Here is a 24581-nt window from a genome sequence, read left to right as displayed (position 1 = left end):
AGCCACTTCCTGAGGGCTGGTTGACACCCACACCACACCCATCCAGCACCGGCATCACAGGACATGTGACCCTGCCAACAAAACGGGTGCACTTGCTCGAGGCCATTTCCACTATCTATCAGAGTGTGTCTGGGTGGTCATTATTTATGCATGAAGGCCTAGGGCCCTACCACATCACATATCCCACTGCCAGAGGTGACATGATGGCGTCCGCACCATGAGACACAACCATAAAGTGCACAGAGTTGGTGGCGCTGAGTTAGTTCCACCAGAGCTGAGCAACCTGCGATGATGTGTAGGCCTCAATACGCCGTCCTGCCAATCATGATTCGATTTGAATTGTGAGTCCGGCTGAACCGCAGTGTATGCCGAAGGCAGCAGGCAGCACAGACATGACTCCGCGGTGCGGTGCAGCAGGGTGCGCTGGGGTCCTGTGGCACAGAATCCTGCTGAGGATGTTGCACCGGCACGTGGTGGGCCCTCATGGAGACACGCCGGTGGCAGCAGGTGAGTATTGAGGCCTGGGTGTGCAGGGTCGGGCAGTCATCGCTGGGCGGCGGACCGGTCTGGGGAGCAAGGCTGGGGTGCTTGCGGAAGATGTAGGAATCATGCACTCTGCCTGGGAAGTTTGCGACGACATTGGTGAACAGGCCCTGGTGGTCCACTTTTGCCTGCACACTGATGGACTGTGTGTGGTTTCTGTTGCGGTGACTGTGTGCGGTGTCAGCAGGGGGCACAAGTAGTACATGTGTGCAGTCAATTGCCCCCAACACATGCAGGAAGCCTGCTATGGCGTGGTTCCCTTGCTTGGTCTCCAGCTGTTCCTGCGCAGTGTGGGGGAAGTGCAGGGGTATCAAGCTAATACAAACCGTGATGCTTACAGGTATGATAAATCCTGCCTAATGAGACCATAACAGAAGTTTGTGTGGTTGTAACCTTCACGGTCTTTTTGTGCAGGATTGATCATACCTGTAAGCATTCCGGTTTGTCCAAGTGCAATACACTGTGCCAGATTGAGTTTGTGACTCTACGGACGCTTGACCATTGTCACCCTTTGTCCAACAAGTTTCTGAATACTGACTTTACTTTCGGAGAATGGAATTGTATTGGGGAGTTCCCGCAGCTTATGCAGTTACTTGAATTCACACGTTGCCCTGTTGAAGTTCCCTGTTGGGCATTGACTGTGCTTTTCGTATTGTTTATTTGTGTAATTGTAATAAAGGACTGTTTTTGCACTACTGTTGACTACTGGACTTCATCACAGTGCGCACCTCCATTTCAGTTACTACAATCTTGGATCTGGGGCACAGAGGCGTCTAACAATGGCTGCCGTTGGGGTTGGTTGCACAGGAACACTACGAATTTGAATTGTTGTGGTGTGGATACAGGGACCCGCTGTTGCTATTGTGGACATGCATCCAAGACATGTGTGAGGAAGTTTGATACCGCTGGCCGTGAGACTCCTCCGACTCTGGATGTTGTTGGTTGGGAGGTACCAGGGGTCAACAGGTGCAGCACAGCCAGCAGCCTAGTCTAAAGAGGGATGTTGGTTGTCCGCTGTGTTGGTATTGTCAGCCTGTGTACAATGTGGCTCAGGATGTGGAGGAGGGTTGTCCTTTTGTGCCTGTATTGAGACAATGACTTCCTCTGGCATTGAATCTCTGAGGCTGGTGCGTGTTAGGTACGTCCACCGTCCTGTTCTGCGTTGCCTTGGTGGTAGTCCGGGGGGGTGTGGTCCGGGGGGTGGGCCTGGGGGGGTGGCGTTGGGTGTTGTGGACCTCTTGGGTCTCCAAGCTGCATGATCAGTGTCTCCATGACAACATGTGTTGGTCTTCAGATGTGGCTCTGGGCTTGGCTACCTTTCATACTGCAGGTAGTCGTCCTGCTTTACACCAGTAAAAGGCAGGTGTTAAATACCTGCTGCTAACGCGCCATATCGCCTGTTTTTGGATCACAGATCTGGCTGGTCGTTGAGAATTTCGTAAAGTGGTGTTTTTGTGTGTTTTTGCACCGGAACGCCTAATCTGCATATCAATAAGGTTTAGTTGTCGCTCTCATCGTGGTGATGTTTTTTGCTGCACCTATCACTGGAAAACTGGCGATGTAATCAGTTTGCACCAGCTTGAGAATGGGGCGATAATTCTTTCGCCACTTTTGCTGCGCTAAAGTGCTGATAACTCGGCGATAAATCCTTGAGAATATGCTCCAATGTTTCATGGATGATTTATAAAGGCACCAAGTCAGCCTAAAACGTCACACTGGAATAGGCAGCTGCAGTCTGCTGGCTGCGGTCACAGCTTGTTGTGTGATAACAGGACATAGAGGACAGGGAATCCTGCAACCAAAGTGCTCTGCTTTTTGTCCTGGTGGGTCTCTGAAGTTGCTAGAGACCCATGCAGCAGGGTGTGGTGCAGGGGTCAGTGCTCCTGACTCGAGAGCTGGGGATCCCAGTTCAAGTCTCTGCGTCCTCAGTTGGACTACTGATTACACACTTGCCTGCAAGCACTCAAATATGATTGTGCCCAGAGCAGCGAAAACAATAAATGTTAAGTCAGAGGGTCTTCACAGCGGAAAAAAGCTGTGCGTTGAGACCACTGCAGTGTTTCCGTGCATCACTTATATCGAGTGTTTGTGTGTGATCACTTAAAGTTAAAGAACTGTGCAGGTAAAACCATAAGAAAATAGTTCCCCAAAAGTGGATAGATACAGTACTTTGCTGATGGGAAACTGATAAGAGAAGCAATAGGAGGAATAAGCATTGGTAAATGCAGAACATATGCTACCACCAATAGAAATGGAGGAAAAGTAAGTGGCAGACACAGGAACCAATGAAAGGTTAGGAAAGTGAAAGGGCAGGATGTAAGCCCCTTCTAAGATGTATATGTGTTTATTTAAGAAGCTTATAGAGTGTGCAGCCACCCAAAAGGGTCTCCTGGTGCTCGAGGCAGACAGTAAGCAGAGATGCTAGGGCAAACTGCAGACACAGCAACATACCTGAGTGGGGAAGGATCTTGATTATGGGCATCATATAGTGAAAAAATAATCTGGGAGTCATCTGCATGTGAAAATATGGTGAGGCTAGACTTTTCTATTACTTTCTTTGAGGGGCAAAGGTAAATGTTAAAAAGTAGGGGACTCAATATAGATCCCTGTGGAACCCCCGAGGTCAGAGTTAGGGTCGTAGATGTATTGTTAGCTTATGAGACCTGAAACGTTTGATCTATATATTAAAAACAATCGATTTCACAAGCGCAAGCGCTATGCAGGCGAAACCTAAAAAAGGGGAACCCATCACATCCGCTAACATAGTACTGCCAGCATCAGGTCACCTCAACTACCAGTGCTCAGAGCCTGAAGTATGTGGACTGCAGTTAATTATTGTTTCTTATTTAGACAGTTTTCTCAGTGTAACTACCAGAATTTGCTCTCTCTAGTGAAGAGAGGAAATGGTGTGTAACAAAGGCAATCAGAAGGCAAACAACTGCCAGTGAAGGCACACTTAAAAGATGCTTTAAAAGTCAGAGGTTTTGTGATTTCTTGAGATAATATGGGCTACAGTTTCTTCCGATGTGTATATTGAAAAAGTTGGTGGTAATAGTCTAATGGTTAATAGTTGTTTGGAAGAGAACAATTTAGACTAGCAAAATGTGATGATAATTTTTTTGATTATGTTGAGTTGTTGTTGGTGATGTTTAGTACACAAGAACCTTCTTGTTGTGGGCGACATTCTTAATAAGTCCTACAGATGTAAGCTCTAATGCATGAACATAGGCGTTCTGGTTCTATTGGATGGGTGAAGATGATGCAAGATTAGACAGGTTTTCTAGAATGTATGCAATTTGTTGTACATCACTGCCACAGCTTGAGGTAAAGGGTGTTTTTAGGGTAACAGAGAGCTGTTTTTAGCCATCTATGTTTTTGGATGGCTTATCACCTGCTTCTTTTTTTTATTTTTATGAGTTGCAGTGTTTTCTTTATTCTGTAACCCTGACATGTTTCAGGTGTTGTTAGTAAAGTCTGCCATGGTATTATACTAAGGTGTAGGGATTTTTAAAATGTAAATGAGGTAAGGGGTATTACCTTTTGATACCATCAGTACAAGTGACATTTAGAGCATTTAGACCATTTGCATTCTCAGTTTAAAAAACATTAATATTTAGATTTATGTTTTTTATTTGACCAAACCATTAAATTCCTTTCTACTCACCCACATCTATCTGGAGATTGTCCATTATGTTACTGTGTTTAATATACATCGGCCAGACGTGACCATCAAATAGTCCGGGTGGATCAGGAACAGTGTAGTTTCTTGAACTAAGGACAAACAAACAAAATAAAGTAAGCAGTCTAATCAAATAAATCAATGTGGAGAAAGCTGGGTATTTACTATTGGTGAGAAAGGTGGTTTCATGGTTATTAGCAAAGCAAGAAGAAGTAGATAGCTGATGTTACTCCTGCCTGGATTTCTCTTTCTACCCTCATTCAGAATATTACAGCAAAGTCCATAAACCGCGAAACACCAACTGTAGAGGCTTCCATTTCAACTTCAATATCATTCCATCAGATACCTTAATTGAAATCCACCTAATAAGGCGCCCCCATGTAACACTTTAGAAATTCACAATAGTGCCTAAGTCAATACAAATATGGAGCTTTTTTCTTGGAAACATTTATTAGTGAACAACCTTGCATCCAATTTTCTCAAAGTATTCTACAAGGCTCTCCCTATACCCCTTAACCATATATATATATATATATATATATATATATATATATATATATATATATATATATATATATATATATATATATATATATATATATATATATATATATATATATATATATATATATATATATATATATATATATATATATATATATATATATATATATATATATATTTATATATATTTACACACACACACACACACACACACACACACACACACACACACTGAAAAAGACAGTGATGTAATTTGAGATGTCATGATTTATGTCACTGACCACGTCATAAATGATGTAATATCTGAGGCCATTAAGCAGGGCATTGCGGGGGTGTAAGTTAAAGTTAGCTCATGTAACTATTACTGCTGAATTTCACAGGTTTTGTGCGAGTGAAATCTAAGCCTAACTATAAAGTCCCTGTAACCTCTGTTTTTTTCATTACATTTCTAAGGTTTTTTAAATTCTATTTCCTAACTATAACGTCCCTGTAACCTTTGTTTTTTTCAGTGAATTTCAATGTTTTTTAAATTCTATTTCCGAACTATAAAGTCCCTATAACCATTGGTTTTCTGAGTGAATTTTAGAATTTTTAAGGAAATTTGTAAGGTTTATTTAAACTTCATTTCGTAACTGTAACCAATAACCTTTGACAATAGGTGTGTTAGAGAGAGCATGAGTGTCTCAGTTGGTGTATGAGTGTTTGAATAGGTTTGTAAGTGGGTGTGAGATAATGAGCGGGCTGTAAATAGGTATATGAGTGTCTCAGTGGTTCTGTGAGTGGGTGTATGAGCTTCTCATTGGGGTGGGCGGTAAACTCTGCTCCACCAGCAGTTTTTGCAGAGTTTTACCACTGCGCTCCACGTGGAATGCAGAGTTTGGCAAAAACTAGGCCAGCTGCCAGCAGAGCAGTTTACCGGAGCACTCTCACCGAGACTTCTTTCTCCAACCATTAGGGCGCCAGGAGGCCCCTTTGCATGTGGTTGAGAAAGGGGTTGGGGTTTCCGACTAGGTCTGAGCTATTCTGCCGTGGGGGACTTACTTGTGGATGTTTTTTAGCCCTGGGCGGTGATGGTCCCCGTGTCTAAATAAGACTCAGGGGGTCCCTGTACTCCCCCCTTCTTTAAATTATCTATGAGCCCACATGCTCCCGGGACCTGGCCCACCCGGGGGCTAAAGTGTAAAGAAGCGTGATTGGCCATGATTTTTTTTCGGTGGGAGCAGCAAAACAGCATGACTCCCACCAAAATAAAATTACTAAATAAAACGTTTTGCCCTCCCCTAGAAGGCCTAGGGGGTCAGGGTATTCCTAACCTGCCCCCTTCTCTTTTTAAAAAAAAACTTTCTTGTGAGACTCAGCTAAAGCGGAGACCCAAGATGGCAGCCAATACTTCCTGGCCGAAGTGTTTGCAGCCAATCACATTTCAGCATAGGATTGTCGGTTCCTCTGAGGATTCCCGTCCCTACATACACAAATTAGTTTTTTTTAATTTCTCCAAAACTACTGAACAGATTGACACCAAATAACCAAAAGCACTCTTTCTGGACCAAGAGCTAGATTTCTGCAAAGTTTGGTGTAATTCCGTTCAACAGTTTAGGCTGTAGTTCCCTACAGGAATTAACATTGGAATATACTTTTTTTGGCCCCCACTTTTTCTTGGTGTCTACTTGACAGATCACCCCAAAACCTTCCAAGTACAAGAATAACTGGCACACTTTTTGGGCAAAATTTTGTTAATTTTTTTCGAACTGTTAAAGATATAGGTAGGTAAAAAACATTGTTTTCTCCTATGGAAACTAGGTCCTAACTATAACAACCTCCTGCCGATATACATAGTTAAGGGGTATATGGAGAGCCCTGTAGAACAGTTTGAGAAAAATAGATGCAGTGTCATTCAGTAAAATATATATATATTGTTTGTTAGACCAGAATCCGCCGTCTTAGATAGGATGAGTATGATACACTTGTCCTATAACCTGTGCTCACTGTTAGGTAGCTTGGCAAAGAGCGGATAGGCTTAGCCTCAGGGTCAAAGTGGAAAGTGCTGGCACACATTTCACCCTTGCAACACACCGTGTAAGCTACAAAAAGACTCCACATTGTATGTTACAGACAGAGAAAACAAAACAACATACACATTGGATATATATGTTAAAGTTATATGCAATTCTCAAACTTTTCCATAAGCAGCAGTACGGTATGAACATATATGTACTAATCATAGGTATTCACTTGCCATGTTATCCCCTCAGCCTCGTAAGCAACATAAACCAATGTGCGTACTTCTCTGAGGTGTTCACAATCAAAGTAATCCCTCCCACATCAAAAGGGACAGTAAACACATATGCAGGCTGTTCAGAGGTATTCCACTTTCCCGCTAACACATTAGCATAAAATACGACATTCCCAATATCACATACCCCATACGGTTGTAAGGGTCAAGAAATCATAGGATTTGACTACGCCTCATGACCCAGCCCCTCAGCCACTCAAACTACACCAGCCAAAGATACATGTTGCACCCAGTAGTGACACTTTGATCAGATTGTCAAGACCACTTAAAGAAGAAGGAAGCAGCTCCGTGTTCCCCTCCATCCGGAGTAGGTCCTCAGGCACCCAGCGGCACCTTCATGAATGCAGGATCACTCTCTACACCCCCCCAGGCAAAAGATTGTGACACCAGAAGCGCATGCGCTTCCAATTTGGAGAATTGTTTCCCCCTCTGGCTGAGGTGCGAGCTGCAGTTGCTCAAGTCTGCCAGCCATGAGTGCACACAAGGCAACAAAACCCTTCGGGTCCAGTTACAGTATTTTCAACAACAGAGTATCTTGTGGTGTGGGTCCAGGAAGAGGAAGCCAGCAACCTCAGACTGAGGTCGCGATGTCTGGCACTGTCGCTCTCCCGCTTTGGTGGTCAGAGACCGTTTAGACTGTCAGTACAGTTCCTACAGATTCCGCAAACTTCCCCCAACACCCCTCAAACGCACCCGCAATGGAATGCGAGCTAGCAAAGGTTTCTAGTTGTAAGCTTTGGTCCATTGGACTCAGCAAACTTGCCCGTACTCCTTGAATTCCTCATGCTACAGCATCCCCAGGTGGGATTCTGATTGTTACGAGCACACTCCTCTGCACAGTGTGATTATTGCACACATCTGGACGTTCCTTGTCCCAATCGATGATCACTTCCACTTGTTTCTTCTGCACCCTGTGCGGTCCTAATGATCTTGTGGAAACGGAGAGATCCTTTCTGTCACTTGGATCTCTCTGGACAGAAGGCCAGCCAACCGGCCCTTGAAGAGTGCTTATGGACCCAATATTAGCCGCAAGCCAGCAACATCCAGGCAAAAAACACCAAATGATGGTTCCCTTCCTAAAGCATGTCAAGCCCTAGGCCACCACAAGTCTGCGAATAATCCAGTTGCAGTCCCTCCTGCAACAATTGTTCCTCTTGTCAATGTCCCAGCATCGAACCAGCGTAGTATGGTTCCCCTCCCACAAGTGTGTCTAACTCCTAAGGGCAGAGCCCCAGTAGTTATACTTTGAAGATGAGATCAGTACAATCGACCACTTATGAAATGCACTGGCCCTCTCTAAATGTTGTCTTGTTTGTCATTCTACCCCGGGAGGCTTAATCAAAATCTTTAGTGGGGCCAAGACCCTCCCCCTTGGAATACAGGTGCCAATTCTACCCCCAACTATCCGTCCCAGGACGGCTCCTCAGAATCAGAGGTCTACATTTTCCTTTGAGCCCCTTGTTTATGGCCATCTTAGCAGGAATAAACAGATAAATCTGTCCCCCCTGCACCCAGATGTGGATTGTAAATATATTGACAAAAACACACAGCCACAAGAGAGGAAGGCCTACTTTCCTAAAGTGGGATTTTAACGTTAGAAATGTAGAATTCACTCGCACCACCTGAGGGAATTTGACATTACTACTTAATTGATATCAAACACTATACTGCTACTCTTCTGCCTATAGAAAATACAGCTCAATAGCCGTTCCCCAGATCCATCTTTTCAATCCAATGTGAGAAGTAGACTATACTGTATCGAACATACCATCCGATGCCCTTCACCACCAGGGCATGTAGCACACAGGTGCAAATGCCCTAACTCTTCTCGACACTGCACACTGCCCCCAGGGAGTACTCCGATGTAGCGAAATAACACGGTTCTAAGCCCTTCCAACCGGAACCGGAATCGGCCCCAAAGTTTTACCCCTCCGCTATCCAACACTTTCCCTACTGTTGCACTGACTGGAGTTGGAATAGTAATTATTAGCTCTCCGCTATCCAACATTTTCTTTACTATTGTACTTACTGGAGTGGGAATCTTAAGTTTTACCCCTCTGCTATCGAACACTTTCCCTACTGTTGCACCCACTGGAATGGGAATAGTAATTTTTACATCTCCACTATCCAACACTTTCCCTACTGTTGCACTCACTGGAATGGGAATAGTCATTTTTACCCCTCCGCTATCAACACTTTCCCTCCTGTTGCACTCAATGGAGTGCAAAATTTAAATTGGAAGACTATTAAATATTTTTAATTAATATACATTTTTTATTAGATTTTATGTTATAAGTGTATGTAAATATATAAATGTATTTTGAAATTTTTATAAATTTATAAAATTATTAAAATGAATAGTTTAATAATTATTTTAAAGGAAATATATATATATATGTGGATATATTACATTTTATATATGTATGTTTAAATATTTTTTATTACATTTATTTTATTATATTTGTTAAACTGTATATTAAATCTAAAACAGTTTTTAAGTTAATTTATTATTTAATATATTTAACATGTATTTTAATTTAAATAAAAAAATCGATATTCTGTACATCTATATTTTTTACATCAATATTTTAGTTTCGATATTTTTGTACTTACAATTTTAAAAATAGGATATTGATATTTTTGGCATCAATATTTTTGCATCGATATTTGTGATGGGGATATTTTGGGAATCGATATTCTATCAGTGAACCCAGTTTACCTTCACGCTGAGTGTATTTTGCCATGTACCAGATCCAGATGTTTAATACTACCCACCTCAATAGAACTTATTTTATCGACCTCAAACGCATGAAAGATCAAGTATACCCACCAGGAGTTGATCCTATGACTATGGGTCAAACATAGATCACTGATGTTTGACACATTAGTGCACCACAAAACCTGTCTGTGGGAACTTGTATACTAATTTCCTTTGAAGTGCATTTACGTATTAACTGTGACAATGCGTTACTTGGGCAGTTAAACACTGAAGCTAAACATGTAGGGGGAGATTTACCAACTTTTCACGTAGCGCACTGCAGCAGCCACAAATGCTGTGCTGCGCTACATGAAAAGGAGGATGGAGGAGAGCGCCAGATTTACTCAAATAAGGCACACTCCTCCCCTCTCACTAGCGCCAGCACAGAAATCAGCTGCCCTGTGCCACGGAGACACCTTTGCGCCATGGTGCAAGGGTGTCTCTGTGAGTCTAGCATAGGTTTTGTACTGAAAGGATACCCTTCCAGTATAAAATACTTTGCTGAGACTCACTTCAAACCTTTTCCCTCTTTGTATGTGTGCTGTACAGTGCAGCACATGTGCAACATCTGAAAAGGAAGGCAAAATTGAAGCATTTCTCCTTCCTTGCGCATACTTGAAAGGGGCGCAGTTTTCCCATGCTGAAACCAGTCTACTTTACTTAGTAAATTGGATTTAGCGTTAGAAACCTTGGGTGGTTGCATGGGAATGTCAGTGCTCCACCCTTGGTAAGCCCCCATGGCACAAAGTAATTCAAAGCAGCACTATGCGCTGCTTCGCGTTACTTTGCTGCTATTTCCAGTAAGGGGCCTATTTACAAGCCCCTTGCGCCACCGGTGCGCCACTTTTTGTGACGCATTTTCCTGCCCCATATTACAAGGACAGGAAAAGCCACCCTGCTAATGCAGCACACACAGAAGGTGAGAAATGCCATTTCAGATTGTTTGTGCCGGAAGGGACACCTTCCTGCGCATTAACAATCATCCCCGTGACGCATGCTTCCTTGCACAATGATGCAAGGGTGCCTGCATCGGTGAATGGCAGCCAATAGTGCACCAGCGCAGGGGGAAGCACAGGGATGCGACATATTATTGTAAATATGTTGCATCCCTGTGCTTTGAAAGTTCTGCAAAGTTTTTGTAAATTAGGCCCCAAATTGGAAAAAAAAGATTGTGCACCGATTTAACACAGCGCAAAATCTTACTAAATCTCCCCTGAACTGTTTTTGAACTAGTTATCTGGTTTAGTGCCAAAGGGAACTTCTGTCTTCTAGCGTCTCGCGTCCTTTTATTATTTCACAAATATGACTGGTTCTCATAGCCGCATGTGTCAGTAACTATTTAACACCTCACGTCAGCCAGCCCCAGCTCAGTCCTGGAAGTGGCAAATGTAGGGATGCTAGACAGAACAGCAACAGGACAGTAAACACCAGAGCTAAGTACAAGGTGGAACTCGCCAGGAATGGCGGATAACTGAAGTGTTTATGTGTGTTCTGATTGTTAATTAGTGTAGGATTCAGTCTAAATGTATCGTTAACCACCTGACCCAGCTGTCTCAACGTTATTATCCTAGATATAATGCAATTCTCAAGAAATATATTTTTAAACTACCTTCCTGGAAAAAAAACGCTACCTGAGTTTTAGCTGCGATTTTTCGAAAAAAAAAGGCTTATTTACAAGCCCCTTGCGCCGCTGGTACGTCACTTTTAAAATGGGAAAAAGTGACGTACCGGCGGCGCAAGGGTTTGTAAATAAGCCCCAAAATGATAGCGGCCCAATGCTTAGGAACAGTGAGGCATATTACCTACAAACAGCGATATTTATCGCTAAGTAGGGATGGCGGCCAAATAATTATCGCCGCGCTTCACCGATTTTTATCGCTGAGATTACTTGCTATTAGCAAGGTTTATCTCAAAAACGATAAAAATCAGGTGAAATGCGTGAATATCGCTGACAATACAGCAATATTCACACATTAGCGTGAAACAGCTCTTAGCCATGGATAACATGGCTAAGAACTAGTATTAGCAGGCGTTAGCTTTTGGAGATAATCGCGCTTAGCGCGAATATTTCCATTGCTTCGCCTTTGTGGATAATAGGCGATAGCGATGTTAGCGACTGTTTTCAGTCGCTAAAATTTTGGCACGCCCACTTTGCATGTCATTAGCGATAATTATCGCTGACATGCAAAGCGGGCACCAAAATGCTCGCTATCGCCTACATGCTGTCGCTAACTGCTTAACGACAGCTTGGTAATTGGGCGATAAAATTATTGCCGCTTTAGTGAGAATAAGTCCCGCTAGTAATATACCCCAGTGTCCTTTACCATAATTCTCAGTTGGAACTTGAAGACCAGTGATACAGAATTACATTATTCTCTACGCCTTAATTAACACGATGGGGGCTTATTTACAAGCCCCTGGCGCCCCATTGCTTCACCTTGTGCCCGGGGGCGTCACTTTTTCCCAAATTAACAGGACTTGGGGCTTGTAAATAAGCTGCGATGTTTCTTACATCCTGCCTTTCACATTCACTGTGTAGGACTAGAGACCAGCCAACATTAACGTAAGGGAAATCCTGCTATTAATAGTACCCCCTCCCCCACAGCCCAACTGAGCAGGCAATATTTAGCAGGTGCTGACAGCTCAAGGCTACGCCCCTGAAAGACATCGGACAGGAGGTCTTTCGTTAATTAAAACACAAAACTCCACTTTAACTGCAGTGACAGTAGAATCCCACTTTGAATCTCACTGACGACAAATCGCTTGACTTCTGGGAGCTTGAGTGAATCATTACCACCACATTCTTAGCTTTCTACCCTGAAAAGTGTGACGGGCAGGAGAGGAGTGAATTTAGGGGCATATTAGCAAGAACATCGTTAAAATTATCGCCGTTTTAGCGGCAGGAAACTGCCGCTAAAGAAGGCGATAAAGGGCTTGCTAATATGCGTTATAGAATTCCAATAGAAGCCCAGGTTAAATGTGCAGGACATCTACCCTGGGCTTCCATTGAAATTCTACAATTCATATTTGCAAGTCTATTATCACCGATTTAGCGGCAGTTTCCTGCCGCTAAAACGGCGATAATTTTAACGAGGTTCTTGCTAATATGCCCCTTAGTGATGTAAAGCGTGTGTCAAACGTCCAGTTGCAAACATTCAGGTCTAAGGGGAGATGCACAGTTCGCATCTTTAACAGTAGTGTACGATATTACAATCTGTGTCAGAGGCGCTTACGTGTACAACGGGTAAACATCTGTCATACAAGTAGTGCCTAATACCAAGTGTACAAGCTTTTAGATTCGTTATATTCACAAGGATGCCTGTTTAAAGGTTACTGGCACAGGATTATCTGCCCACGGCCCGCCCAGGTTTTACTGCCCGCAGAATGACTAGGGGTGGGCGAGCCAACAGATTAACTGGGAGAGCCGAGCCGGTGCTGGGCCAAGGGTCTGGCTCGGCTCTTAGAGCCCGTGCACGAACAGAGCCTCAATATGTTTGCTATGCACACATCACGTGAAGTATGATAAAGCCTATTCAAACAAAAAAAAATAGTGTATTTCTTTACTATGTGGAAGCTTTGGCATTAGTACAGTGCACTGAGGAGTACTTATTAAAAGTGATCGTTTTTTAACATACACCATTAGTGAACTAAGAGGCAAGACAATTGTGATGTAAACCCTGTACACCCAGATTAATATAGAGCAACATTATAGTCTAATAAATGAAACAATAGGTTTTTAGATAACTGGAATTCTGAACTCACATATTTGAAAGTTCTGTCATGTGGGATAATGAAGACAACTATTGGCAAAGCCAATAGGTTTCACCTATGATAGTGCTGTTGGCTCTGGCAATATGTTTTAGCCATGTCGTATACCAGTGTGGCTGCTGTTCAGCATGGCTAAAAGTTAGTAGAGTGGGGTGGAGTGAGTTCGATTGGATTGGGTAGATTGGGGTAGACTTGAGTGGGGTAGATTGGAGAGGGGGTATATTGGGGTAGGTTGGAATGGAAAATTGAGGTGGATTGCAGAGGAGTGGGGTAGATTGGATTGAGGTTTATTGGAGTTTGGTAGATTGCGGTAGGGAGGAGGGAGAACATTGGAATGGAGAGGGGTAGATTGGAGTGGATTGGGGTAGATTGGATGGGAGTGGTGTAGACTGGGGTGGAGTAGATTTAGTGGAAGTGGAGTGGGATTGTTTGGATTTGAGTGTGGTAGACTGGAGTGAAGTGGATTAGATTTGGGGTACATTTGGAGTGGGGTAGATTGGAGTGGAGTGTTGCAGACTTGAGTGGGGTGGAGTAGGGTGGATTGGATTGGAGTATTGTGGATTGAGGTAGACTGGCGTGGAGTGGGGTAGATTGAAGTAGAGTAGGGTAGATGGGAGTGTAGTGGGGTATACTGGATGGGTTGCTGTGAAGTGGGGTAGAGTTGGAATCTGGTAGAGTGGAGTGGGGCTGATTGGGGTAGAGTGAGTGAGGTAGTTTGGGGTACAGTGGGATAGAATGGCATTGAATGGAGTGAAGTGGGGTAGATTGGGGCTGGAGTGGGGTAGTTTGGGGTAGAGTGGGGTGGTTTCGAGTGGGGTAGTTTTGAGTAGTGTGGAATGGAGTGTGGGAGACGGGAGTACACTAGAGTGGGGTTGATTGTAGTGAAGTGGGGTTGGGAAGACTGGAGTGGATTTGGGTTGAATGAACAGGGGTAGATTGGGGTAGGTTGGAGTGGAGTAGAATGGAGTGGAGCAGACTGGAGTGAAATAGGGCAGATTGGAGTAAAATGGATTGGGGTAGATTGGCAAGGCGTGGAGTGTGGTGGGGTAGAGTGGGATGGGGTAGATTAGGGTGGTGTGTGGTAGATTGGGATGGAGCGTGATAGATCAGAGTGGGGTTGATTGGAGTAGGGTGGGGTAGACTGGAGTGGAATGGAGTAGATTTTTAGTGGATTAGGCTAGAGTTGAGTGGGGTAGATCGGAGTGGGTAGAGTGGGGTGGAGTGGGGTATATTGTAATGCAGTATATTGGGGTGGTGTGGGGTAGATTGGAGTGGGAAGGCTGTGATGGAGTGGGGTAGATTGGAGTGGAGTGGGGTAGGTTGAAGTGGGGTACACTGCGATATATTGGAGTGGAGTGGAGTTGGGTAGATAGGAGTGAAGTACATCTGAATGGATGGAGTGGAGACTGGAGTGGGTAGAGTGGGGTAGGGTCGTTTGAAGTGCAGAGGTGTAGACGAGTGGAATGGGTTAGATTGGAGTGTAGTAAGGTAGACTGGAGTGGAGTGAGGTAGATTGGAGTGGAGTGGGGTAGCCTCAGTGAACTGGGTAGACGGGCTTGGAGTGGGGTAGAATAGAGTGGAATGAGAAAAATCAGGGGTTAATTTGGGTAGATGGAGTAGGGTCGATTGGAGTGGAGAGGGGTAGATTGGGATAGATGGAGTGGGGTGGGGTAGATTGGTGTGGAAGAGTAGACTGTATTGGAGTGGGGTAGATAGGAGTGGAGTGGGGTAGACTGGAATGGAGTTGGGTAGATTAGAGTAGAGTGAAGTGGAGTGGGGTGGATTGGGGCAGGCCGGCTCTAGGGTGGTGCGATTGCTGCCACCGCACCCGGCGCTGACTTCTGGGGGCGCTGCGTTGTTAACTATATATTGGTTTAAAAGTACCTGCTGCAGCGTTCCCTGCCTCCAGCAATTTTCAAGCAACAATCGAAATGTCAAGATAACTCTGGTGATTAATGGACCTACTGGAAAGCGACTGCGTTTTGTCTAGTGGAAGTTTTGACTCATCATAAACAAGCCCAGAGGGTTAATATGCTTGCTGCCAAGCACGTGTACCATGCAAATCACAGAAGTGCATAGAATGTAAATAGTTCCGTGGGTTACGGCTATTGTTGAAGAGATCCTTCTCTTACTTACAATTTATAAATTAAAATCCTAATATAGAACGGTGAGCTGTTAACTGTCATCAAAGCACTGCGTGAAAACTGCAGGTTAGAGCATTACGATTTTTCCCCCAAGTGTTCATTATCTCAATGTTGCAAAAAGGGTTCAATTGGGTAGAAATCAATTCTTATTAGTTAAGACAATCCCCAACCATGGTGGTACGTTTTAAATTCTTAGTTTGTGCTTCTCTAGATCAAGCACTCTTAAACTATACTGCCTACAAGTACTTTCATGCCATCTGACTTATATACCTTGTAGACTTCCTTTATGTAACATTTCCCATACAATGATTTATACATGTGTGATTCATTGTCTCTGTGTAACGTTTATGTGATGTAAAGTGCTGTGAGGCCATACACTGGTAGGAGTAGCACTATAAAACAAAAGAAAAGCATGGGACAGAGAGTGGTTATGGGGACTTGAGGGGCACTGATAAAGGGTGGTCGTGAGGGAATGCATAGAGAAGGAGGTCATTGGGGGGCGCCAACAACAATAGATGCACATGGTGCCACTAGGACGAAAGCCCGCCCTGAGGTAGGCTGGAGAGGAGTGGATTGGAGTAAATTGCAGTGGAGTGGAGTGGAGTGAAGTGGAGGGTGGTACATTGGAGTGGAGTGGTGTAGTTTGGAGTGGTATGGAGTGGAGTGGAGTTGTGTAGCTTGGGGTAGGTTGGATTGGAGTGGGTTCGACTCGAGTGGTGTGGGGTAGATTGGAGTGGAGTAGGGCTCAAACGGCCTTCACTGTTTACAGCATCCCTTGCAGCAACTGCGCTTGTGCGCTGTTAGGAAAGACCTAAAAAAGGAGCTTTGGTGAAATAAAATATTTGCCTAACATCACACAATCCAAGCAGGGAAGCCATGATTTATCCATGCTTTCTGGTTTCCCTTTGTACACATCGGCCTAACTTTTTTATGTTACAGCTTTATTTATACCTCTTTAAGCATTTTTTTTATATAGCGAGAACTAGACTCATAGGTCTTTACAGAGCTTTACTTGACCACCAGTCACATTACTTTTTACAGGCATGTAGGGATTAAGTGATTTGCCCAGTACCACAGGATGCTGAGCCAACACCAAGATGCAACCCTGCTTCTCTAGTTTTAAAGTCTGCAGCTCTGGCTGTCGCCGCATTCGGGGAAGAGGGAGAGCGGCAGGCAGAAGCCACTTGAAAGCTCGACTCATTCTGGGCTTGAGGTTCCAGCAGGACATTGAGCGGAGCCAAGGCAGGCTGCAGGGTCGAGCCTGGCACGTGCTTACAGTGGCTCGACAACCTCTTAGAACAACTGCCCAGAAGTTACTGACTACAAAAGTGAAGCAAGCAGGCACCTGCTCTTAAGAGACCCGGAAAAGGGTAAGGCAGGAGCGGAAGTAAGGGTGTAATGCCAGACCCTGGTGGAGGGCAACCCTTCATGGGAGGTCCCCATTCAGCACAATGCCAATGAATATTTTTGAGATATGGGAGACTCCAGGGGTCTTCATTACTTTCCGCAGGGGCGGGGCATCATCCGCCCCTGAGTGGAAGGGCAGGATGTGGAGTAGGGCGGAAGGAAACTCTGTGGAGAGTACGAGTCCCAAAGAGACAAGGATGCAAGCCATTTGTGGGAGCACTGGGGTTAATGTTTTTTCTGCTCCATGCATATGCATCACCTGCCACACAGTAGGCTCGAATTATAAGAAAAGTAAACAAACTCCTGTGTGTATAAAACAGACAGATATTTGTGTAAACACAAAAGTCTTTGCTAATGTGGATTTGCACTTAGACGTTTTTTCCATCGCGGCGGAAATATTTTCCCTGTTTCGAAACGTCTTCGCAAATAAGCTGAAAAAGTTTCTTAAAGATCCTCAATTTAATGCAGAAAATAGAGAAGCAAAACAAATGAAATGCCATTCGGTATTTTTATGCGAACCATTCACCCTCTAAAAGCAAAAGAAATGAAATATGCAAGGTGGTTGCACAGTTGTGCACATTTGTCCTCAGTCCCTCCCGGCCCGCGCGCACTCTCTCTCCTCACTCTCACATCACTGTTACAGCACACAGACTTGGCATGCCAGGAAACCGGAAGTTACCTTCGGCATCTGCATTGGTAAAGCATGAGAATGACGCAGCTAAACTAAAATGGGGGCTGCACGGCCCACGCACACGCACCCAGAACTACTGATACTCGTTAGTTCAGAAATACATCTTTTGTAAAAGCTGCACTGCAGTGTTTATTGGCCACATATGCAGCACATTATGAAACCTCAATTAGTTAATGCACTGCAGAGATCTGTGTCTGTAACCAGAGAGCCTGATAGGGAAAATGAAGAATGGAGGAACAAAAAACTGCACATCAGGGCCAGTAGCGTGGTTATTATTTTTTTTCTAAATAAAAAAGTTTGCTAATTGGGGGCTTTAACATGGCACTCACTCAGCAAGCCTTCAGTGCTGTGAAGGTACCGCCAATACGCTGGCAAAAATCTCCAAATGGGTGGACCAGCAACTATCCGCCAGAGTGTAACAGGTCCACCTGGTTCTTTTATGGTGAAATCTCAAGAGATAAATGGTCACGTATTGTGATGTATTATGATATGTAAAATTAGCCAAAAAAGCAGTAACATTTCTCCACCCCTCTTCCTGCAAAAAATTAACAAAACGTTTAAAATCTCAATCCAAAACTTACCTTCTCCTCAATTTACAAACGTCGTATGGAATGGAAAGAAAGTAGCGTTGGTGGAACAAATCAATCAGTGGTCTGAAAAGTAATAGATGTATATATTTTAATGATAATCTAACACTCGCCCAATTACATAACTAAATTAAACATGGCAAGGAAAAAAGTACACTATTAAGACAGTTTCAACATGCAAATACTTCCCTATTATGCAGCCACGGCCAGTCCATATGGATGGGGGGCCACTCCACCCCAATATCCCTCCTCTAACAAGTAGAGTGCCTGTCATGCAGAGGAACGGTCAGTCTCACACTCTTCTAGTTCAAGTCAGGCAGCCAGAAGCTAGAAATGCTCTAAATGCACAGGCGTCTGTCTGCTTGAGCTGAACTTTGTCAGGCCGAGGATTTCACAGTCCTGGGGCGGAACTCCTCATCCTGGCAAAAGTACCTCAAGGTCCTCCTCTTGTGACGAGGAGGAGCGTCGCTGATTGCCTTGGGCCTGGCTGCTTCAGTGTTAAGCCAAAAACGCCCAGGGCCCAGTGAGTGCCAATCAGTGAGACGTCATCACAGAGGGAGGTGGGGCGTCAGCAGTCTCACTGACCCCATCTCACTCGGTGCTGACTGCTGCCTTCCCTCCTGGGCTGACCCAAGGATAGTCCAGGAGGGAAGGCAGCAGTTCAAACCCTCCTGTAACCTCCAATGCTTCACTTTCCAAGATATACAGGAAAGGTGCATTTGATGTTTTTGAGGTTTGCTGCGTGCATGTATGAGTGTCGTGAATGGGTGTGTGTGTGTGCACATGTGTGAATGCATGGGTGTGAGTATGTATGTGTACGTGTGTGGCCCCCAGGCTCCACCCCTGCTAAAATTACCGGCTGCCACTGTATTATGACTATCAATACAAGTTATGTAATACATACTCGCATGTCCTTTTGCCAACATTTATATTTACTCACACTTTAGTAATTATATGTTGCTCTGTTTGCATGCTGTTCCTCCTTACTACCTGGTTGGAAATTGTCTATTGCCACAGACAGAGACAGAAAAAATCTACCCAAATATAGTGTTTATTTTAAATGTTTTATTGGGCTATATGGCCTTCAGTATGCACAGGTCCCCCACTTCTTACTTGTGCATCACTGATTGTTCCCATTCTGTTCCTGCTTAAGTGCATAAGTGAGGGTATCCTGGTGCTGAGCAGGTGTGAGTCTAGCCAAATCTAGTGCCTAGTGAATTTACTTGAAAAGCCAGCTCTTCCGCTTCTTGCTGAATTCAGGAAGCGACGAGGAGGCTCTTATGGGTAGCAGCAGGTCATTCTACGCTTTAGGAGTCAGATAGGTAAAGGGGTCAACTTCTCCAGTATTTCACTTTTAGGAGGCAAAACCAGCTTTTTCAGAATAACATTTTGAAAATAAAGTTGACTCTCTCTGTAATTCTGTTTACAACAGGCTTCAAACAGTGAAGCAGGTGCAGTGGACAGTTCCCAGGCTCTGACTCACACATAACCTGCATTTCAACCTTCTGAAAGTTCCATCTGATGTGATTCTGCGCTTCTCTGCTAGTGCTGAGCTGAAGAAGCTGTATCAAGCTAAAACAAAAAGAGTCCGTACCGCAGACCATCACTTGACAGAAGCTTTCAGACCCAGGTAAGCAAGGTCTGGTAAAGAGCACAGAACCCTGGCTGCCAAAGACTATTCAGACATGGCTGTGGGTTGCCCCCTATTCTGAGCTCCTCAACTGTTTGTTCCAGACTGGTACTCTGGGGCAGCACGCATGTAATGGCTCGAAGGACTGCTGAGACTTCTGCTTTGCCATGAAAACATGAATGCATAAGATTAGAACTCTGCAACAGCATCTACCTCTGCACTTAAATCACTTTGAGATCAGACGAGCCTAACTTACAGAAAATGGCAGCTAATCAGCACAGCGAGTCCCTTCAAGGATGCACTTCAGAGTAGAATCTTCTAAAAGGCCCCCCTTCCCAGGTCCCTCTGCCACTTCATCAATTTTAGAGTGGGAGGCGATGGGGTAGACGCAAAACACACTTCACCCCTTCCTACCATTGCTAGATTGGAGAGCCTTGTGCCTGATAAATTAGAATATGCATACCGCTGCTGCGCGCTGCTATGAAAAACTCTACTAGGAATCAGGGCAAAAGCAAATGGTGTAGACCCTGCTAGTGGCGCGTGACGAGTACATCAACACTCTTCAGGCTACTCCAGATGCAGTTATCTCTTTAATCACTTACTCAGCAGATAAAGGAATCCTTGCAAAGTTGTTTATTGATCTCTCAGCGATTCGGCATACCTTAATAAACTGGACAAATTCCCTCAGAACACGCACGTGAAAAGAGACCGTGAACCTCTGGCCTGCTGTGACAATGATCTTAGTTAGGAGATGGCCTTTTATGGGCATTTTGGTAGCAATCGCCTTTGACGGCAGAAGTTATACATTTCATACCTTGACTTCTGAAGAACCATCCAAAGTCTTAACAAGGAAAAGGCGGTCCTCTGGGCTATGAACACCCAAAATATAGAATCCAAAATATAAACATGCCAGAATATCGACTTCAAAATATAGATAGGACAGAATATGGAATCACCAAAATATGGTTAGTCAGTATATCGAAATTGGGGTAGGAAATATCGATTTCCATAATTTCGAATTTAAAATATCGATTTCCATAATATACATTTTTTTAGTGTTATGTATGGTGTATATGTTTTAAAATGATGTATTATTTTTATAATGTATGTTTAATTTTTTAAAAGTAATGAATGTTATGTAATTTAATTTTTGCGTAATTAAATTCCGCAGCGGGTTGTGGGTTTATGGGGGAATAGGGTGGGAAGTAATTTAATTATAGTAAATTAAATATTATTTTTTATTTATATGTATTGATAATTCATTGACTGATAATTAATTATTAACTGGTAATTCCTTTTTATTAATGGGTAATTCATTATTATTCATTGGTAATTCATTTTTATTAATTGATTAATTGATAATTATGTTAATTGTATTATTTATTATTTGGAGTGGGTAGTGGGTTTATAGGGAAATGGGGTGGGAAGTAATTTAATTGTAATGAAGTAAATATTTTTTTTTTATATGTATTGATAATTATTTGATAATTAATTATTAATTGGTAATTTTTTTAAATTGGGAATAACTTTTTCTAAATTGATAATTCATTTTTATTAATTGGTAATTCTTTCTAATTAATTTTTTATTAGTATTGATAATTAATGTAATATTATTTTAATATTAAACCATTACTTTCCCTACTGTTGCACTCTTAGGAGTGGGAATAGTAATTTTTACCCCTATGCTATCCAACGCTTTGCCTACTGTTGCACTCTCTGGAGTGGGAATAGTAATTTTTACCCTCCCGCTATCCAATGCTTTCCCTACTGTTGCACTCTTTGGAGTGGGAATAGTTATTTTGACCCCTACGCTATCCAATGCTTTCCCTACTGTTGCACTCACTGAAGTGGGAATAGTAATTTTTACCCTCCCGCTATCCATCGCTTTCCCTACTGTTGCACTCTCTGGAGTGGGAATAGTAATTTTTACCCCTATGCTATTCAACGCTTTCCCTACTGTTGCACTCTCTGGAGTGGGAATAGTAATTTTTATCCTCCCGCTATCCAACGCTTTCCCTACTGTTGCACTCTCTGGAGTGGGAATAGTCCTTTTTACCCTCCCGCTATCCAACTCTTTCCCTACTGTTGCACTGTTTGGAGTGGGAATAGTTATTTTTACCCCTATGCTATCCAATGCTTTCCCTACTGTTGCACTCACTGGAGGAGTGGGAATAGTAATTTTTACCCTCCCGCTATCCATCGCTTTCCCTACTCTTGCACTCTCTGGAGTGGGAATAGTACTTTTTACCGTCCCGCTATCCAACGCTTTCCCTCCTGTTGCACTCTCTGGAGTGGGAATAGTCCTTTTTACCCTCCCGCTAGCCAACGCTTTCCCTACTGTTGCACTGTTTGGAGTGGGAATAGTTATTTTTACCCCTATGCTATCCAATGCTTTCCCTACTGTTGCACTCACTGGAGTGGGAATAGTAATTTTTACCCTCCCGCTATCCATCGCTTTCATTACTCTTGCACTCTCTGGAGTGGGAATAGTAATTTTTACCCCTACACTATCCAACGCTTTTCCCTACTGTTGCACTCTGTGGAGTGGGAATAGTAAATTTTACCCTCCCGCTATCCAACACTTTCCCTACATTTTAAGCTTTTTTACATTATTTTAAGTATGTTTTATTTAATTGTTTTAAATATTTAATTACTTTTATATTATTTTTAATACATTTAAAAAATTCGTTATTTTAGTCCACTATATTTTAACAATCTGAGGGGCTTATTAGCAAGAACCTCGTTAAAATTATTGCTGGTTTTTTTACGGCAGGAAACTGCCGCTAAAACGGCGATAATGGGCTTGTTAATATGCGTTATAGAATTCCAATAGAAGCCCAGGTTAGATGTGCAGGACATATAATCTGGGCTTCTATTGGAATTCTATAACGCATATTAGCAAGCCCATTATCGCCGTACAGCCGCTAAAACAGCGATAATTTTAACGAGGTTCTTGCTAATATGCCCCTAGATTTTGGATTCGATATTTTAGTACCTACCTGTTTGTAGATAGGGATTCTATATTCTGTACTTCGATATTTTAGAGTCAATATTTTGGGCATTCTATATTATGTCCCTCGATATTTAGTCACTGAACCCCTCTGGGCAGCTGCTTCTTTCATTGCAAAAACAGCGCCAATTTCACTGTTTTCGAGTATTGCAAACTGGGCCATGTATTGGCTTAAAAAACAACTTTTAATCTGGATATTTTAAAAACATTTTATTTGGAGAGAATCAGCTTTTTCTTCAGACTTCTGAACGTTTGTCAGCTACGTTGGGATTATCTTTTGCATCGAGGTGGTCAAAGGCCACTGTGGCAAAATAAAACTTTTTCCTGCATTTCTAAATTACATAAAATATAAAGGGTAAGGGTATTAATTCTCATGACACCAGTGCAAAAGCAGCACCAGTGGATTTTCTAATACAAGCACCAACTGGAAATCTGTAGTGCAACATGTGATACCCCTAGTGGCTTTTGTAAACATTGTCTTCATGTACCTTCATAGTGATTCCTATCTCCCATGTTTGCAACCTCCACAAATTAAATGGCCGCCAAGCACATGCCATGACTGATCAGCTGATAACACATGGATGGGGAATTGGGTCACCTGTGCTCATGACCCTCTAAAACGTTTAAAGTGACAGCTTTCTTCTTGAGAATCTCCCTATGGTTCTGCTTGTCTCTGCACGCTTCTGCTGTTCAGTGTTAACTAAACACAGCAAGGACTCACCAAGAATTAAATCGTACCAACTCTCCCAAAAGGGCATCAAGCTAGGTGTACAATTTATATAAAGAGAAGCATAAACTAGAGGAAGCACTGCTGGCAGCCACAGGGCAGCCGAGGCTTTATGAACGAACATGTAATAAAGGTTAACACAGAGAAGTTCCAATAGATTCTCACTATTGCTCTTCTGAGACCTCACTGGAAAGTTGTCATCAACACTGAAACAGGCACAGAAGATGTAGTTCCAAATTGTAGGGTTAAGAAAGCTTAACTACCTATTTGCTTTATGCCAGCCATTACTTTAGTGTTTAAGATCCCCCTAAACAAGAGCATCAACATTTTTTAATAAAAAAGTATATACACACTGAAAATACAGGACATCATTTAAAACACATAACAAAAGTGACATGATGATTGTTTGAGGCGAAGTACCGTTCAAGGGATAGTTTAAGGTAAAAGCCTACATGTGCTGCGCGTGGTGATAAAGTACTGTGATAAAGTACACTACATGATTATACCTACTAGCAATAAATAATTATTCACATATGGCTCAATTGGTGGTCTAAGTGAATTAAAAACAATTTGAGAACGGTGATCCTGTGTACAATGGGAGTTGGGGTTAGAAGTGTGGGGGCTGGGTCAAAGGCGTGGCTGAAAAATCAAAATATTTTTTAGCTTTTTTCGGCCTTTCACCTTCAAGTCTCTATATCTTATATTAAGCTGGGCTTAAATCAAAAAATGAATGCAAGTCAAGTTGAGAAGTGCAAATCGTAGATTATGAAAGCTCTTTTAGTTAACGCACTGCAGAGGTCTGTGTGTGTAACCAGAGAGCCACAGAGCTGAATCCCGGTT

The 24581-nt window shown here is 43.1% G+C and overlaps 1 protein-coding gene across 1 annotated transcript in view; it reads right to left on the bottom strand.

Moving 5' to 3' along the window:
- LOC147733684 (nicotinamide riboside kinase 2-like) overlaps positions 1 to 24581 on the bottom strand; it is a 77898-nt gene that overhangs the window by 26694 nt on the left and 26623 nt on the right. Inside the window, exons 5-6 of the mRNA XM_086958263.1 lie at positions 18369 to 18440; positions 4208 to 4314 (exon numbers count right to left, since the gene is read on the bottom strand). Coding sequence (XP_086814389.1) covers positions 4208 to 4314; positions 18369 to 18440 — 179 coding nt within the window. The remainder of the gene's footprint in view (positions 1 to 4207; positions 4315 to 18368; positions 18441 to 24581) is intronic.

This window comes from Lissotriton vulgaris, chromosome 2_1 (assembly GCF_964263255.1).
Source record: "Lissotriton vulgaris chromosome 2_1, aLisVul1.2, whole genome shotgun sequence".
Taxonomy (NCBI): Eukaryota; Metazoa; Chordata; class Amphibia; order Caudata; family Salamandridae; genus Lissotriton; species Lissotriton vulgaris.
The sequence above is the reverse complement of the archived record's forward strand: the minus strand, read 5'-3'. Positions and strand labels throughout refer to the sequence as shown.